General features: G+C 33.9%; 2 protein-coding genes across 3 annotated transcripts in view; one reads left to right on the forward strand and one right to left on the reverse strand.

Moving 5' to 3' along the window:
- Positions 1 to 152: 152 nt before the first annotated feature.
- LOC144851663 (BTB/POZ domain-containing protein 9-like) lies at positions 153 to 6,227 on the reverse strand. Its single transcript, XM_078709237.1, has 11 exons — positions 6,111 to 6,227; positions 5,627 to 5,872; positions 5,044 to 5,410; positions 4,566 to 4,830; positions 4,047 to 4,275; positions 3,632 to 3,751; positions 3,338 to 3,447; positions 2,885 to 3,074; positions 2,543 to 2,650; positions 2,124 to 2,202; positions 153 to 1,338 (listed from the first exon to the last, which is right to left on the reverse strand). The coding sequence occupies exons 1-11, from the start codon at positions 6,116 to 6,118 to the stop codon at positions 1,219 to 1,221; spliced, it is 1,842 nt and encodes a 613-aa protein (XP_078565363.1). The 5' UTR covers positions 6,119 to 6,227; the 3' UTR covers positions 153 to 1,218.
- A 967-nt stretch (positions 6,228 to 7,194) lies between these two features.
- Positions 7,195 to 14,417, forward strand: part of LOC144851654 (kinetochore-associated protein 1-like) — a 65,040-nt gene continuing 57,817 nt past the window's right edge. For both annotated transcript variants that reach the window (XM_078709218.1, XM_078709219.1), the window contains exons 1-19: positions 7,195 to 7,309; positions 7,633 to 7,748; positions 8,038 to 8,107; positions 8,476 to 8,556; positions 9,139 to 9,173; positions 9,327 to 9,437; positions 9,906 to 9,993; positions 10,322 to 10,386; positions 10,557 to 10,829; positions 11,022 to 11,192; positions 11,599 to 11,811; positions 11,953 to 12,024; positions 12,411 to 12,472; positions 12,739 to 12,847; positions 12,978 to 13,121; positions 13,305 to 13,361; positions 13,483 to 13,599; positions 13,883 to 13,933; positions 14,022 to 14,141. In XM_078709218.1, the coding sequence (XP_078565344.1) occupies positions 7,300 to 7,309; positions 7,633 to 7,748; positions 8,038 to 8,107; positions 8,476 to 8,556; positions 9,139 to 9,173; positions 9,327 to 9,437; positions 9,906 to 9,993; positions 10,322 to 10,386; positions 10,557 to 10,829; positions 11,022 to 11,192; positions 11,599 to 11,811; positions 11,953 to 12,024; positions 12,411 to 12,472; positions 12,739 to 12,847; positions 12,978 to 13,121; positions 13,305 to 13,361; positions 13,483 to 13,599; positions 13,883 to 13,933; positions 14,022 to 14,141 (1,965 nt within the window). In that variant the 5' untranslated portion in view covers positions 7,195 to 7,299. The remainder of the gene's footprint in view (positions 7,310 to 7,632; positions 7,749 to 8,037; positions 8,108 to 8,475; positions 8,557 to 9,138; positions 9,174 to 9,326; positions 9,438 to 9,905; positions 9,994 to 10,321; positions 10,387 to 10,556; positions 10,830 to 11,021; positions 11,193 to 11,598; positions 11,812 to 11,952; positions 12,025 to 12,410; positions 12,473 to 12,738; positions 12,848 to 12,977; positions 13,122 to 13,304; positions 13,362 to 13,482; positions 13,600 to 13,882; positions 13,934 to 14,021; positions 14,142 to 14,417) is intronic.

The raw sequence follows: 14,417 nt of genomic DNA on the forward strand, positions 1-14,417 counted from the left end.
TGACATCATCATGTCCATATATGGGCACATCACATTTTTTGTCTCAAAGTTTGATAGTGTGGACAGAGCTTTATATATATACTGTATATATCAATCAACAACAAAATCAAAACCAAAATCAATTGTTGACCAAAAAGTATTTTAATACTCTGATAAAGGCTTACTAATGTTTTTAAAAAAATGCATATGTTGGACCAGGTGAACTAAAATAACATTCAAAATCAAGAAATAATATTACAATAAAATAAACATACAATAATTAAAAAATAATAAACTATACATAGGTCATAATTCAAAAAGGTAAAATATAAAAAAAAGCTATAAACAAATCGATGTAAAATTGCACTGCGATACGACTGAAAAATTTACAAATAGGATTAGCACTTAATCTACAATGTCACAAGGTACACAGGGAAACGTGTGGTGGGAGGCTATATTGAGATATGCGTACCATACCTCACACAAAATATTCACTCTGGGTTATTTCGTTTTTCTAAGCATTTACAAATACAATCTCACAAAAATTATGTCTACCATACACATACTCTAGGTTGGTCACAATGAATTTCAAAGCTTGGAGATATCGAGATAAATACATATTTATATATAATTATATTCATATTGCAATACAGCGCATTACAGTGGAATTTCCCAACTTAAAACACCCCCCCCCCCCCCATCCCAGGTAGTTTCTATAAATCTAAGCTCAGCTTAATTTCATGCACACAGACACTTTTAAATAGGTTTCTAATATTTTATAACAAATTCAATATCTATGTAACATCTATATCAATGAACAATGACTTGCTGGCCTTCAGTGAAATGATTAGAAACTCATAATGGTTTCCGCCTCTTGTTCGTAAGACGAAAGGTACAAGGTGGGTTGCGTGTGTCACGAAAAAAAAGTACTTCTATAGCGCACGCGTAATCATCGCCTAAAATTGTCCATGATGATCAATAACAATGACATTTATTTTGAGCATAATCAAAAAATACAATAATCAAAAAAATAGTAAGTACAACTTATCCTCCCCCTCCCTTAAAAAAAACCAGCTCAATTATGAGTGATATAACTGTAATGAACGGCTTTCATTTCATATTGTGAATGTCGGGTGTGAAAGACTTCTTTCAACTTTATTTTAATAATAAATAAGTTATTAAAAAATAATACACATCAAAATTAATCTAATAAATAATTTATCAATATTATTCCTAAAATTAAAATCCACCCTCTGCCCCTGCAACAGTTGGAGAAAGTTTTCCGGATGAAGCGCTGTCTCCGTCGCTTTGAATTTCTTCTTTTTGTGCCGGGCATTCAACATGGACACAGTGGAATACCTGAAGATAAATCACAATAATGTTTTCTAAAGTTTTCGAAAACTAAAACATTTTATTTCTTTATTTAATTTTTTGGTGTCAAATCAATTTAGAAGCCAATGATTTCCAACTCCATTTTCTTTATTACAATACTGCATTAAATAACTGTATTAGTGCTTTTTTAGTGTGTATAAAATGACAATACATTATATATAATATACAAATAATGAATGTTTATGAGTGTAATGGTACAAATAATGGTACTATTGCACACCATGTGACCCACAATCGTTCAATCAAATGACAGGAACTTATTTAGGTGTTATATATAATATATAATATTTTGGCAACTATTCAAAGTTAATCATCCCTATTTATTACCTTTGTCTACTTAAACATCCTTTAGTTTCATTTTTAGGATTTAATTTTTAGGCTACGCAACAAGGGAAATCCAATCTGTGAATGTCGACTGTTCAGGACTGATTTGCAGGGCGTTTTAAGCTTACGTAATATTTGCTTAAATCCTTTGAATTTAATGACAAGGGTTTTGTGTCACTTTTTAAAACTGATAATATAATTGATTAAATAAGGAGTTATTGGGAGTATTAGAATTACGTAGGTACAGCTTGACTTAATATTTAAAAGCTCTACTTAAATCTTATAGCTGGTATCTCCAGATAATGATGTTTAAATGCGTACATGTCAAAAGAGTTATGATAGTATATTGTGAAGGTCCATATTTTTGTTTATATGTGCATACTGGATTTATCTACAAAAAGTGTATGATCCCCGTGGGTACTACTCACTTCATTTGCTGTATTACGTGTGCCTACTATCTTAATGAAAGCCACAGCCCTAAGGGCAAAGGTCAGAGTCTGCCATGACCTAAATAAAAAAATAAAAAATGATTATCATTATGACCAGCCATTAAATAAATTATACAATATTTATTACATCTTTTTCTTCAGGCTAAATTAATTGAAGGATGTTTTTTTGCTGATTAGATAAATTGGTTAGGCTAGTACTACAATTTTAAATATCTTCTTCTTTTTATTCAATATTTAACACAGAGGCGCCTCACAATATCATTTTTTTGTAGGTCAAGTACATCTGTGATAATATTCAGCTATAGAATGTTATGTATAGAAGTAGGCTATTCTAAATTATTCTGAATCATTTAAATACTGTGGTGTGTGTATTAAAGATGAATCGTTAATGTCATCACCTGCAATTCTCTTTGGTTTTGTCAGCTACCCGTATCCATGTTTGGTTATCTGTTGATACTTCAATATGGTAACTGTAAGTACGGTCATCACAATCCCAAAGGAGCATTCTGTAACCATTAAAGAAAAAGTGTGATATTCCCAAATATGGTAGTGATGTGCCCAAATATGGTAGTGATATGCCAACATATGACAGTGATATGACATCATCATATCCATATATGGGCACATCACATTTTTTTGTCACATAAAGTTTGATAGTGTAGACAGAGCTTTAGGAGTGGCCTAGAAGCATGTATCCTTCATTTTTGATTGGTTGATTTCAACTCATAAATATTCATTACCTAATGGATCCTATGACATATGGCTGGGCTAACTGAACCACAATGGATCCACTTCCAAGCTGATGGCAGGTGTAGCCCGAATCCCAATCATAGTGTTTGGTGTCGCCATTCAGTAGCGCATTTCTACTGCGACTCACACCCTCTATAACACATGCACTCTTCGGTATTGTTGCAACATTATCAGTTGGTACTGAAATTTAAAATAAGTAAATGTAATAGCTATTAAAAATACTAAAATTTATTATGAAGAACATTAATGATCTAGCCAATTATTTGGTACTGATACTGTATCTATACTTTGTTCAGGAACATTTTGTGATACAGTGTCAAGGCCAATAGCCTAACCTACAGTAACATCATACAGGAATAACATGTGATATATGGGACACTGTATTACAGAATTTGCCTATGATACAGTGCAGTAAATCAGGTGAATGATAAGAATGAGCTTACCAATTAAGCCATCTTCTAACTGGAATGGCTTGGCCGTGTGCCAACATTCAAACGATACAAGATGGAACACCTTGTTGACAGTGTTCTTAACACCAGTAACTCTGACGAACCTGTCAACAAATAACATACTTTATTATAATTATACAAAGTTAGATAGACTAGAGTTCATAAGCCGTTAAGCCCATGTTGCAGGTTTCTGTGGCACCTTTTCATCTTTAATTTATGTATATTTTGATTATTATCAGCAACAATATGGAAAAAAAATGACTAAATTATTATTGTTAAAATACTCACTTGCAAACGCGTGATTTGAAGTGTAAAGTCTGCCAGGAACGACACAGATGTTGTGAGTGGTCAATGACCTGTATCCAGTCCTTCTGGTCAATAGACACCTCAATGTAGTAGGAATATGACCTGGAAAAGTTGTATAATATTTAAATATTGACCTTTGATCTATTGTACATTGTCCATTTAGTAGAACTAATATGGAATGGCATGTGATACAAAATTAACCAATAAAATGGCAAAGAGGATACACTAAAGCTTTGTCTACACTATCAAACTAGTTTGACAAAAAGAGTGTGATATGCCGAAATATGGTAGTGATATTCCCAAATATGAATGTGATATGACATCATGTCCATATAGGCACACCACATTTTTTGTCACATAAACTTTAATAGTGTAGACAGAGCTTTAGGCTATATACCTCATGTCTCTGTCCCAAAGAAGCATCTTAATAGTGTTGATGAGCGACGGTTTACCCAGCTTGATGATAATTCCATCTTTTTCTACATCTTTAGCATCTTCAATAGGGTGTCTTGTGAATCCCCTATCAAGGTCATAGTTCGTATGGTCGCCATCAAGTAGGTGGGCTTTCATCTCGCCCTTTATTACCTCAGCATCATACTTAGCATTAGCTATGTTTTGTTCTTGAACTGACAGTAATGAAATATAAATACATGTTAAAATCATTCTACTGCATTTTTTGCAATCATTTATTTTCAATCGGGGATCTTTCGTTTTGCGATGACCAACGACCAAATTACGTCATGTTAATTTATTGTGCGCGTATGGAAATGGGACGTGTGTCCTCACTCCCAATCTTGACACAGGTTTGATAGTTTCTAGGTCCAGACAACAATCGATGATGCATCGATTGACCTGACCTAGGTCGGTCGGCAGACCTCGCAAATCGAAAGCTGCCTAATAACAAAGAGTAACAAACCTAAACAACCACGATGATCTAAGGTCATTGTACTACACTCCTCCTTCACCTTGATGGCATCTAAAATGGCATCCGCACTTAAAATACCCGTCGGTCGTACAATGTTCAAAAGGTCCGACATCTCCATCAGCGGCAAGCGTATCGAGGCAAGCACGTCCGTGTCGTCAACCTCCACGTTAGCTTTCTTCCACTCCATGACAGCTTTGAATATTTCAATCTCTCGTGCGTAAAAAGAGTCACGGGAAATGACGTCTTTTAATGCTTCCTACATAAGAATTTAATTTGTAGCAAAAATTAATTATCTAATATTTTTTTTAAATTTTCAATGTAGTCATATTTTAGATCCAATTAGTCATAAATAAAAGTTTTTAATTTTTTTAATAGAATACTTTTACTTTAAGATATATACTGGATAACAATAAATAACAAATATAATACTACAATATGAATGTGTTATTGTTTGTTGATACACGTGTACCTTTGACAAACTCAGGAATGTGTCGCTCGTCATGACCTCACTAGCATTCCTATCCATAAAGATGCATGCTGTCTCCTTCAAAGCTCTCAGCTGGTACAGAGTGGCTACGTTGTAGATCAAACATACATTATGAATGCTGAGAATGGCGTGAAGGTAATCGGAAATGGAGTCTTCCAACTCCCGGAAGCCGTACCGGTGAGCTAGGCCCAAGATGTCGAGCAGTGCATCCTCCTTCAGTTCCATCAGGCTCATTTTGCCTGTATAGATGTACTTGAGAAGTGCTTCAAAGGCCTGGGATGAGGTTGCTTTTAGCTCTATATCTGCTACTTCAGGGTCCGACTCTCTCATACCGCCATACAGCAGGGCTCTGAAAAATTATTAAGATAAAGATTATCTAATGAGGTTTAAGAAAGTCTCTGAAATTTTACATAGTGTTTGAATAAAAGAAAAACTATTATTTTTAAATCTGTTTTTAGTCAAGAGTACACAAAGATTTTAATAGAGCCATAAAAAAGTTACGTATAAAAAGACTGCTTGTTTTACATTATTTATAAAATCTTTTACTTAAATCATTAATACTGACCTGAAATATTCACATCGCGCTGCAAGTATTACACGGTGAGCTGGGAAAACACGCTGTTCCACAATGAGTGAGATGTCACTGTAATCTTCATTGGAGAACAGGTTACCGATGTCCTGAGATAGTATATTGGTGTGATGGACCTCTCCGGTCGGTGCCGTCGTCGTCCGCAGGGAATTCGTGTCACTCATGCTGGACAGCCTGGGTTTCTTATGTTGTTGCTGCACGTTGCAAGGTAATTCTACAATGCTAAAAAAAACCCAAATAAATTAAAGTGTATGTGTGAAATATACAGTATTGTTAGCCTAGGCCTGATGCCTAGACAGACAGGCATTGTAGAGCCGGGAGTGGATAGCTCTGTGACACTCCTGTGACACAGAACTCAAAGCAAAACAAAGGGCCTGGCCCATTATCACATCGATATGTTTGATATTTCATGTTTAAACTGTTGTTTGCATTTTGAAATGTAATACCAAAATGTACTTACTCATTCATAAAAATCTCCTGTTTGTTTCAAATTCATATATTGAAACTACCATCGCATAAATCTAATAACAAAACACAAAAATTATCGTTTTCCTTCTGTTTCGTCAATTTTTCTCGAACCGCTGATTTGGTCTGTACTGCACAGTACATGTTTTACTCAATACCGAAAATGCATTAGGCCTATATTAGGTAATAATGCTTAATGTTAATTATTTATTAATTTGTAAAAATGTATTATAAATCATATCATTACACTTAGTTAAATAGAATAAGTTTATAAATGAAACAGTACATATTTATAGGAATGTTACTATTTTTGTGCATCAAATACTTTTATTAATATAAAATATCTACCCTTCTTGGAAAATGGTAGTTACCAAATTTTTGCAATGGGTTGGATTGCTCACTCACACATGCAAGATTGCTCGCGGGAAATTGAAAGGTCTTGATGACAGCTCTCTATAACTGTAGGCCTACACAATTATTTTGCGTTTTTCCAGAAAAAAATTATACATGTATAACTATATAAACGACAATGTGTGTCAGTTGTTATATCTATAGTAATCGCAGCCAGTTCCTGACATCATTAATATAGCCTATATACTGTAGGATCCTAGCTAGGCTAGGCCTACATTGCTTGCTTGGACCAAGCAAGTTAGATGGACAGCTATAGCTAGGCCTAGGCTAGTTAGTTAGTTAGTTAGGCTACTTATTTTTGGTCTGGCATTCCTCTAGACTATACCCAACTTTATGTCAAATATTTGTAATCATTTTTCATCCCTAGATTCACACAATGTCATGGGATGATGTTGAAATTGATTTTGGTGGTGATGAAACTGCCAATTTTGGCCCCCGAAATGAGTCTGGCAGCGCCCTCTACCAAGTAGAAACATTGGCGACAATTGGATCACAAGTAGAAGTAAGTAATTCTAACAAAGAAGCTAATAAATAATGCTTAATACATTTTACATTCAATTTGAGATTATATTTGTGGAATTCAATTTGAACTAAGATCCAAGCTTTTTCATTTATTTAACAATTTTATTTTACTTCAATCATTCCTTTTATTTATTTCACAGGTTATAAAGAATCCATGTGTATGTGCCAGTAGTTCTCCGCAAGGATTTTGCGTTGCAGCCGATGGCCAACTCTCATTATTTGACGATTCCTGTCGTCAGTTTTTTACTTCAATGAGCTTTGGTGATTAAAAATACAGATCTGCATTATACTGTATATACTACTACTGTACTATATACAAATTAATTTGAATCAACTCTGAATATTTTTGCTATTATAGCAATATGTGTCGAAAAATTAAATATTGTACAACACCTAATTAATTCCTGTCATTTGATTGGACAATTGTGGGTCACATGGCATGCAATAGTATGAAATATAACCTTTCATTATTCACCTCATGCCATTATTCGTACCATTACACTCATAAACATTCATTATTTATAATTATACTGTAGCACACCTTTCTGAGAACTTAACTTAATATTAAAATAATTTTTTTTCAGAGTCAACTATTGATGCTGTTGGTTGGAGTCATGACAACAGATTCTTAGTTGTTGCAGATAGAAAGGGTGCCATCCATTTTGTTCATACAGAATTCCAACGCATGTTTCTCTCAAAGGTTAATTTGTTTATTTTGAAACTTTTACTGTAAAGCTCTGTCTACACTATCATAATTTATGTGACAAAAAGATGTGATGTGCCCATATATGGACAGGATAATGTCATATCACCACCATATTTGGCATGATGATGTCATATCACTACCATATTTGGGCACATCACACTTTTTTTGTCAAACTAGTTTGATAGTGTAGACAGAGCTTAAGATTAAATTCCTCCCTTAAACCTTTCCAAAAAAATAATCAATGGAATAGAGATTGTAATTAATCAATTTATTTTTTCCTTAGACCCTTATTCCAAATGTGAACGATGCTAAATCGTTCAACCGTGTTATGTTCGCATCCAAGGGCCACATTAGTAAGTTTTTGTTTTCATTTCTAAGTCAAAAATATTTTTATGTGGTACTTTATAATACTGAAAAAAAAAACACAAAAAAAACTAAGATGGAGCGCCACAAATCTTTGTTCATCATTTGATAGGTAGATCATCAATAAATTGGTTGGTGTTTCTTGCAAGTCAATCAACGTAGTTCATTGGTTTTCTACGCTTAGACTGACATAGTAGTCTCATGAATCAAATTTAAGTTTATATTAGGAATTTATTTTTAAAATAATATAAAAATTAAAAGTTAAATAACTAGTGTTTTGTTAAAATTTGAAATGTGAAAACATTTTCATCTGGTTTCATTTGTTAAAATCATTTATTAAAACATTATTTTCATATAGATACATGTGACTTGCTAGTGCTTGCATTCAATGGCACCCTCTATAGGTTCAGCAATATAAACTTGAATAAATTAAATGATGGTATGTATGAGCATAGAGATATTATAGAGAACATCTTTACATGGTAATTGTTTATGCTTGGTTCCCTCTAGGACTTAATGCAAAGGAAGTAAGCCAAACATAAGTAATTCAACCAATCACAACACTGGATCACACAAACTGTTACTTGATATTGGTCAACTACCTTGCATTGCACTTATGTTGTTGCCTTGCGTCCTAGTGAGAACTAAGCTTTAATACTAGTTTGCATCTCTCAAAATGACATTCATGAATATGCATTTAACACTAGAATTGCGTAATAAGAAGCATGTACAAATAGACTACTGCCAGTGGTTTATGTTGGAGCAGTTAGTTGCGTAGCACGTACTGTTTTTCTTTCAATATCCTAAAGCTCTGTCTACACTATCAAACTGGTTTAACAAAAAAGTGTGATGTGCCCAAATATTGTAATGATATGATGTCATATATGGGCGCATCATATTTTTTTTGTCACATTAAGAGTTTGATAGTGTAGACAGAGCTTTATAGAATCACCACCTGTTACAGTAAAATGTGTTGTATGAAACAATAATTTTAAGATGATTTATTCTTGTTCATTTGCAGCAATTCAACAAAACAATACGGATTTAGAGAAGGAGGTAATGTGTGCATGTACAATTGATTTAATATTGATACTGATTCATTTGTGCCAAGTCATGTTAAGACATTTCTACATTACATTACTTAAGTTACATTACTCTGAATTTCCAACCTGAAAATGAAGTTTACAACATTAATTTCAAATTCTTCAGATTCTATCAGGCATCCAGATAGAAGTGATTGACACATCGGCTGTACATACAGACGGCACAACAGACTTGTGCACAGCTACCATTGGTCACAAGATGTTCATTATCACTTGTGTAAGTAAAGCCGTTTTAATTGATTAGAAGGACTATTTGCTTTAGTTGACCAGAGGAACTGTCCGATTTAGTTGACTAAAAGTACTGTCTGTTTTTAGTTGACTAGAGGGACTGGCCGCTTTAATTGACCAGAGGAACTGTCCGATTTAGTTGACTAGAAGGACTGACCACTTTAGTTGACTAGAGAGAATGGCCGCTTTAGTTGACTAGAGGGACTGGCTGCTTTAGTTGACTTGAAGTACTGTCCGTTTAGTTGACTAGAAGTACTGGCCACTTTAGTTGACTTGAAGTACTGTACTGTCCGTTTAGTTGACTAGAAGTACTGTCTGCTTTAGTTGACTAGAGGGACTGACTGCTTTAGGTAACTAAAGGAACTGGCCGCTTTAGTTGCATATACTATGTGACTACTAGATGTTAAGGATGCTTAAATTAGTATATATTTTATTAGAAAATATTTTTTTAATATAGGGATCAGGAGACTCGATTGTTGGAGTATGGGGCAAGAATGACAAGTGTACCAGCTTAAGTCGGGAGGTTGGAGGAGCATTGTTTGCTGGTTGGTTGTTGTTGGATAAAGAAACTAAAGCTTTGTCTACACTATCAAACTTTATTTGACAAAAAAATATGATGTGCACATATATGGACATGATGGTGTCATATCACTACTATATTTTAAGCATATCACTACCATATTTAAGCATATCACTACCATATTTGGGCACATCACACTTTTTTTGTCAAACTAGTTTGATAGTGTAGACAGAGCTTAAAACACTACAAAAAATCACAGAAAATAACTGTATTATTATTATTGTTTCTAACTAACTCCTTTAAACCGTTTCTCTATATATAATAATATACATTATTTTGTGTTTTGTTTACAGACTTGTCAGTCAAACGATGCCAAGTTTGTCCAAATAGTAATTACTTAGTGCTTTTGGATAATGAGGTAAGGTAACATCTTAATGTTAGTACTAGCGTCCTGTAGTTTTCACAACGCACCACTAGACTATGCGTTATCGAGTTGTTGTATGCATGCGCATGTGGATCTGATCAGTAGCAACAGAGTTATAAGTTGCGTCATGAAATCAAAATATTGTTACGGTTTTATTTTTTCAGTGTGAGCTAAGTATTTGGAACTTAAAGACCTTACTGCTTCTGAATGTATGGAGTGATGTGTTAGTGGACGAGTTTCTCCTAATGAGTGGTACCTCAATGAAGTCGACAACCTCTAAAGGTGGTGACCAAATGAACACAAGGCTAGTGTTAATGTCCAAGCCAACAGCTGACAGTCATCGCAGCATTCATGTTTACATCCTTTCTTCATTTAAGCTGATTTATAAGTTGCAAGTAGGAGAGCATTCATTTTTATCTGACGCTTATTTCAATCAGGTTAGTTGATTTGTTGTTGAGAGTTTGTTTATTTTTTTCAGAAAGATAAAACACAACAGGTCCATAATCACACAAGAAAAGTGTTTCTTGTAGCCACTTTAGAGGAATCATAAAAGCCAGTACATTTTCTACATCATATGTTTTAAGGTGGTTTTTGATTTTTATTTTCCATGGAACTTTTTTTTTTCTCAGGAAATGATTTTTGTGATAGAGGGCATCAGTGAAGGTACCAAAACTGTTAGTTCGTTGAGAGTTCGTTGCTTGATTGAAGCATTGCCAGAAACAAGGTTTCAGCGTTTGCTTCACAAACAGAAGTTTGATGAAGCAGAAAAATTTGCCAGGCTCTTTAAACTTGATGTCGAGGTTAGTGCATTGGGTAACTATCATTATAACCAAGGCAATCTAACAACAGAATGCTGAGCTCCGGAGATCAAAGGGTTTATCTGTGCCTGTGACATGATCAGTTCCACGCCCCTTAACAGCTAGACATAACAAGTTCCTATCTTGGCAAGGCAAGCTCCGTGTCCTGTTGTTAGATTGCCTTGGTATAACATACCTGAGTGTATTTGTCATTTTATTCTAAAGGGTCTTTCACACCTGCTCTGGTTCAGCTCGGTACAGGTTCACATCGCATATGCCTACATCGTTCACGTTTACACAATGCCGCACGTCGCTACACATATATATTTAGTTCATGAAATATTTTCCCCATTCAACTCATAAACATTTGTATTATATTATACATAAAAATTTATTTTTCTAAAAACAGCTTGTTATGAAAGTGAAAGCAACCAGTTTACTTGATAAAGTAGCACCATGGAATGGGACACCTGATGAAGATGAGGCTCAATATATTTACAATGACTTTTTAGCTTGCCTTGCTGAGATTCCAGACGAGGCCTTTGTTGTACGCCAATGCATAGAAGCAACATTTCCGACATTTGACGCCACGTATAATCTCTTGGATTGCGCAAGATGCAGGGTAAATATTAAATAAATAATTAATTAAAATAAATATTAATTTTAATCTCTGGTTAAATTTCTCTTTTTTTTCCACAAATAAACCTAATAAAAAGACCTAATTCATAATAAATATAACAAGTTAGATTGACTTTTTTTACAGCTTAACAAGATAGAGGGAGCTATCATAACTTCAGAGGATACAAATGCCTCAAAACCAATGCTGATGACAAAAGTAAGTTGTCCCTCTTGTAATACAGTACTTGGGTTGTGTAATTATTCTTTGAATTTACTGTGTTAAAACTGTAAAGCTCTGTCTACACTATCAAACTATATTGTTTGAAGGTTTGCATGGTGAAATCAAATGTTGATATAAGTTTGCGGTACACCACGTATGTTAGTTCTGAAAAAACTGTTGAGTTTCTCGACGTTTCGATCAATATGCTTTGATGTCGTTTGACAAAAACAAGATGTGCTCAAATATGATAGTAATAATGCCTAAATATGGTAGTAGTATGACATATCATGTCCATATATGGGTACATCACAATTGTTTGTCCACATAAAGTTTGATAGTGTAGACAGCTCAAGTATTTTAAATTTGATGTGTTTTCCCACCAGCTAACAGAAGCATTGCATCGTCTTTGTACATTCAAGATAGCTTATGGCAGTGAGTCTTTTAGGTAAAAAACAGTTTCAAATAAACTAAAGCCTTGTCTACACTATCACACTGTATGTGACAACAAAATGTGATGTGCCCATGGACATGATGTCATATCACTACCATATTTGGGCACATCACACTTTTTTTGTCAAACTAGTATGATAGTGTAGACAGTTGTACTTTTTCTAATTATAATTAAGAAAAGAATACCGTTCATACAGTAGTAGTTTTTGTCTTGCATTACCTCGTCTGTACTTTCATGATGTCTTTTATTCTTTATTTCAGTGCTGTAAGCTGGGACAGATTCAGAAAAGCGGAAATCTTTGAACTTATTATAAGAAACCTAAGTAAAGCTGAGATCTCATCTGCTGCTAAGCTTTGGGCTAGACACCAGGTACAATTATTTAGATATTTTTACTGTAAAAATAATTCAAGAAATATTATACATTAGAATAAATATACTGTTTTGATGCTATGTTTACAATAAACAATATGATCCGTAATTTAACCTATTTGCATTTTAGTCTGATTTTGAAAATACAATAGAAGAAGATCAGCTGAACGTCATGATGCTCTCCATTCCTGAGAACACGCCCTCAACGGAAGTCATTCCATGGTTACGCCAGGACCTAGTTCCCTTTGTTCTCTACAAGTTTCCACAAGGCCAGGTGAGTATGTGTGTAGTCTTGTTGCGAGTATGAGTGTAGTCTTGTATTGGTTATGGAAAAGATTTGCAATAGACAAATTTGAAAAAGGACTATTAGATTTTAAAATAAATTTTACTTAAAAATTTGTATTTGATTGCCTAATTCTGTTTTATATGTGTATATATGTTTTGTCGTGCTTTTCAGAAATGTATAGCAAATTGGCTTGAAGAAAAAGCTATCAATATGGAAATTTCTGAGAAAGTAAGTTTCATTTACAGTATATTATATAGGCATATATAGAGAACACATTAACATTCTTTTCATGATTATCATTTCATATGTAGTTTAGTCTTAAACTAAAGTTAGTTTTGTTTTCTAATAGGCTGGTTGGCCAGCAAATGCATTAGAGGTGGCAGAGCTGTTTTTCTCAGCCAATCAGAATGGGTGTTTTATAGATGATGGAAGAGGTTTATACACTGCTACACAGTTTTCAACACAGGTAGCTTTAATACAAAAATATCTTTCTAATTAGGGGAAATTTTCAAAAGTTATTTTTCAGTTAAGTTAAGTTTCTTAAGCTAACAAACATGAATTTAAAAGTAAAAGTGCTACCCGAAAGCTCTGCAAATTCTTTCAGGCTGTTTTATTGTACTGTTTTGATTTAGCTTTTTACTCATTTTATTTCTATCTCCATTGAGATCCAGATATTTGATAGCCACAGTATTGTCATCCTTTTCAGTAACTTGCGTTTTGACTTGACTAAATTTTGTTCTCTCTTTTAGATCTGCAACTTATCTTTGGGAGGATTTTCCAAAACATTAAAAGAAAAGGAGGTAATTGATTGATTGATAACGTTTTCTTTATAACTAAATGTTTATTTTGTTTTAAAATCCATAATGTTTTTTTTTTTTTCAATTTTAGGGTGAAAATTTATCGGTGGAAGCGTTGTCTCGTTTGAAGGAACTCGCTAAGAATCTGCGAGATTTGTGTCGACTCCACTCAAAGTACCGATGTAAATTGACGCTGCATGATTATGTTAAGGTTTGTGTTTTCAGTATTCAGTATGGGGGAAAACGAATTGTAGTGTTTAGGAAAGCCAGTAAAATTGGCAACATCAGCACTGTGGTCATGTTACAGAGTTAAAAATATAGATATTTGATAACTTAACCACATAAAACTCCTAGAAAGTAGAGAAGCATTTTTACATTTTTCTCCTGACTGCAGTTGTATTTTTTATCAAAAAGTCATCAAAATCATTAAGCTTAGACATGAAACGATGGATGATCTGAACTTTATACAGTTGAAACAGATTTGCAT

This window comes from Antedon bifida, chromosome 9 (assembly GCF_963402885.1).
Source record: "Antedon bifida chromosome 9, ecAntBifi1.1, whole genome shotgun sequence".
In the NCBI taxonomy this organism is placed as follows: Eukaryota; Metazoa; Echinodermata; class Crinoidea; order Comatulida; family Antedonidae; genus Antedon; species Antedon bifida.